The sequence below is a fragment of the Melanotaenia boesemani genome, chromosome 17, assembly GCF_017639745.1.
Source record: "Melanotaenia boesemani isolate fMelBoe1 chromosome 17, fMelBoe1.pri, whole genome shotgun sequence".
NCBI classification, from domain to species: domain Eukaryota; kingdom Metazoa; phylum Chordata; class Actinopteri; order Atheriniformes; family Melanotaeniidae; genus Melanotaenia; species Melanotaenia boesemani.
Window position 1 is genome coordinate 32,407,869 of NC_055698.1, and position 3,807 is coordinate 32,411,675.

General features: G+C 38.1%; 1 protein-coding gene across 1 annotated transcript in view; it reads left to right on the plus strand.

Moving 5' to 3' along the window:
• The window catches only part of LOC121657163, a 9,202-nt gene extending 6,402 nt beyond the window's left edge, over nucleotides 1-2,800 (plus strand). Inside the window, exons 11-14 of the mRNA XM_042012555.1 lie at nucleotides 85-275; nucleotides 365-529; nucleotides 640-884; nucleotides 2,140-2,800. Coding sequence (XP_041868489.1) covers nucleotides 85-275; nucleotides 365-529; nucleotides 640-884; nucleotides 2,140-2,174 — 636 coding nt within the window. The 3' untranslated portion in view covers nucleotides 2,175-2,800. The remainder of the gene's footprint in view (nucleotides 1-84; nucleotides 276-364; nucleotides 530-639; nucleotides 885-2,139) is intronic.
• Nucleotides 2,801-3,807: the final 1,007 nt, after the last annotated feature.

Below are 3,807 nucleotides of genomic sequence, written 5' to 3' on the forward strand. Positions count from 1 at the left end.
TCACATAAAAATCACATTAGAAAATAAAAGGTAATTTACTATTATATTGAATGGATTAAAAAAATTTTTTTTTTTTATATATAGATACTGTGGGTTGGAATAATCCACCACGTATGCAATGAGCATGAGTGGGCAACTGGCCAGTGTCAACATGGTCTAATAGAGGAAGCCCAAAAGGAGTGGATAGAGAATGATTCAAAGGTTCATGAGGCGCTTGTGGATATTGTTCTGAAGAAGCGGTGGCTGAAGGATATCCATAAGTACTTGCGTTTTAGGTAGGTTTCTGTGTTTTAAAATTTAATATCTCAGTACTTTGTATGTATGTGTGTATCTCTTTTTTAAATTTTTTTTTTAACTTCAATAGATCTACAGCTGACTTGGAGAGTTTTCACAACCACGTCCTCATGTATGCAAGCAAGCGTTTTGCTTTCACTCCTCCAGTCTATGAAGCCCGTGTTATTCTGGCTGCCCTGGACTACAATTTCCATCTTGGTCGGCCAACAAGACAGAGAGCAGATGGCTCCAACATGTAAGCAGCACAATTACTGACATTATCTGTGATGGAAACATCAACCAAAATTCTTTCATAAAGAAATAAATATTTTAGTAATAGTAATCAGCATATTTTCTGTGTAACAGGTACACACGGATTTTCAGAAAAAATGCAAAACGTTATAGCGTTTATGCATTGAAGACACCAAAAACATATGGCTACATTCAAGCGCTGCAGACTGAGGTGGTGAAGTGTAGATTGGAAGCAGATAAAGGCATGCCAAGAACACGGACACTGAGGCCAGATGATCCACGCAAGCTCGGTCGACTTCCACCTGTACCTCCCCCATCCGTTGAAGAACTTGTACAAACACAAGTGAAAAGGGGTCTCGGTAATAACATTTTACTTTTACCTACATTGTCTGAATTATAAAACAGTATACAGCTTAGACCAGTCATGGGCATGTGCTACATGAAATTATATATATCTTTTTGCTTTGTTATACACATGGCAAAGTAAATGACAACATTTGTGCCATTAGAGGTATTAATTCACCCAACATTAGGAGAAACCAGTGAAAAACATTAGCAAATGCACCAATGTTGAAATTAAACATTACTTATGCACCAAATGCTGATTCCTTACTTTTCACAAATTGAAACTAAAATGTTGTGGTATTTAAAAATGAAAGTCAGCATCTTAATTAGCATGAGTCTTAAGTTTCCACTTGCTTGTTATTGTCATTTATTTTCCGTAAGTAAAAACTGTAGAAATCTATTTAATGTGAATTGGCCGAAATGTTGTCAGTAGTTTGAAGCAAAAACCTCAAAACATCTTACAATTGTCAACGCATAATTTTAAATAGCAAAACCAAAGAAATTGAAAGAGAAAAACTGATGTAATTTCTTTCAGATGATATATGTCAGGTCATATTCAGCCAAAAACTTGTTCAGAACTTGCAGATCTCCAAAAAGTCATGTAGATAAAGCTTCAGTGCAGGTAACTTTCAAGGTGCCAAAGAGAAACTCCCCGTCCTGGATGTGGCCACAAGCTATTCAAGCGGCACTACAGTGGGATTGTCACAAAGGCACTCTCATTGATATCCTTACCTTTGAACTCCTACGATCCCCCACAATTACCTCGGCAACACCTCAGCAGCCACATAGCCAATCATGGTAGACCTCCCCACCCCCAGTCCTCTGTCCTTCTTCACTCTCACTCCTGTTATGCACCTAAGTTTTCTTAAGCTGATGAGAAGAGAGTACTCTGGACCATTTTAGGGACACTTTCATGTACATTTACTCTAATGTGTGCTCTTTGGAATAAATCACTGCCGTGTCAAACACGGCTGTCTTAATTACTTCTGGGTCAATCGCGGATGGATACTTGTAAATAAATATTCTTGATAAACATCCTTGGCCTGTTAATCTGACTAGACAACCTGTGGCAATTGTCACCATCACACCAACAAAAATAAAAGTACAATAATCCCCCACCAAATCTTTTCAACACTAAATTGTGAATTTACATTGACATTATTTCAAAATGATGAGTTAACTTTTTGCAACTAAAGACTCAAATATACAAGGCACAGTGCGTCTGATACACTGCTTTGCTAAACTTTGTTAAACTGTTTTGTTCATCAGGTCCAGAATTCAACACCAATCCTCCTTCTGTATAAGGATGTTGTCAGACCTACGATGACGACCAACACAGAGTAGAAAGCAGTCTGCAGATGCAGAATCTACACCATAGCAGATGCTGACGAGCTCCTGCTCCATTCCTCCTCTCTGATGAACAAGACTCGGAGTCCCACACTTGATTCAGGACCTCATCTGCCAACCCAGAGGAAGTATTCCAGCCTTTTCCCTCCGAGGACCATGCTCTCACGTGTGGAGATGATTCTCATCCCAGCAACTCCACACTAGACTGATCTGCTCCAGTGACAGCAGAAGGTCATGGCCAAGGTCTCCAAAAAGCAAACATCTGATGCTTAGGTCACAAAATCTGCCCCCTCATCCCCATTACTGCATCTAAGAATTATTTCCATAACTGTAATGAACAAAAAAAGTGGAAAATGTGTATTCAGTCAGTGGTGTTTGCCACAGATAAAACATCGTCAAGAAGGATTGAATATCTGTTGTGCAATCAAACTTTCACATCCTTTGTATGGATATGTGGCTTTTTTTTGTAGATAGGCTTTGGTCTATGGGGTTTTTGTTGTGTATATACTGTGTATTGCTGCTGTTGCATCAGTTATATTTATCTATTTTTTGCAGTTAAATTGTAATAAACATTTGTCTTGTTCCTTTGCAGTCACATCTCACTGTACAACTATTTATATTATTACGTGATTGAAATAACGAGGTAAAACATGTAAATCTGAGTTTATTTTAATCAAAAAGGTATGAATAAAAACAAACTATCCCAAATTAAGTTATATAACTATACATAAATGAAAAACAAAATACAAAGTTAGAAGTGAACAGAAATTATACAATAATTATGTACAATCTATAAAATTTCACAGATTTGTTATTAATTTGCAGTTTACCTAAAAACACAATCATATGCCAGGAACAAAACCGGTGTACTGTCTGTGTGGATCAGGAAACTTTTCTCTAATAGCCCACACACAACAACTGGGGATGACGCGCCGATTTCCTGCTCCCAGGGAGCCGAGCTTCCATAATATGAAATGCCTATAGGCGGCATACCGGTACTGCCTGTTGTCATCACCTGACTCTGTTGCATGGCCAAGTGCTGTCACATCCTCTTGATAATGCCTATGTATCCTAAGATATCCTTCATCAAGGCAATATTGGGTAAAATGTGGTAGCTTGCTGATGCAATTAGCTGGTGTCTGACCACAGCAGATCCTCTCCCTGTCAGTTGGCATCTCCCTGCATAACCCACAAGTACACCAGGGCATTCCTGGGACTCCTGCTGCCTCTGAGACGCTTGAATTGCTCTGTTGCAACAGAAGATCAAAAATCAGGCCTGGTTGCCTTTCGACGAGCTGTGATGCAAGCCTTCTTACGTCCTCAGCAGTCATGTCATCAAGAAGTCTCTGCAAGGTATAAAAAAAGATTAGTTATAAAAGTGGAGCCTAATTTTATTTATTATTTGAAAACAAAGTGTAAAGCCAAGTAAAAGATTTGATTTATTAGTGAAGGCCTGTGTCTCCCTATTCTGTATAGAGATAAATTTTAAATATTACTATAGTATCTGATTAAATGGTTTGACTGTCAAAGCAAAAAGTTCAAATACTAAGAATAAGTACATCCATAAATTACACATAAAAACGTATTTAC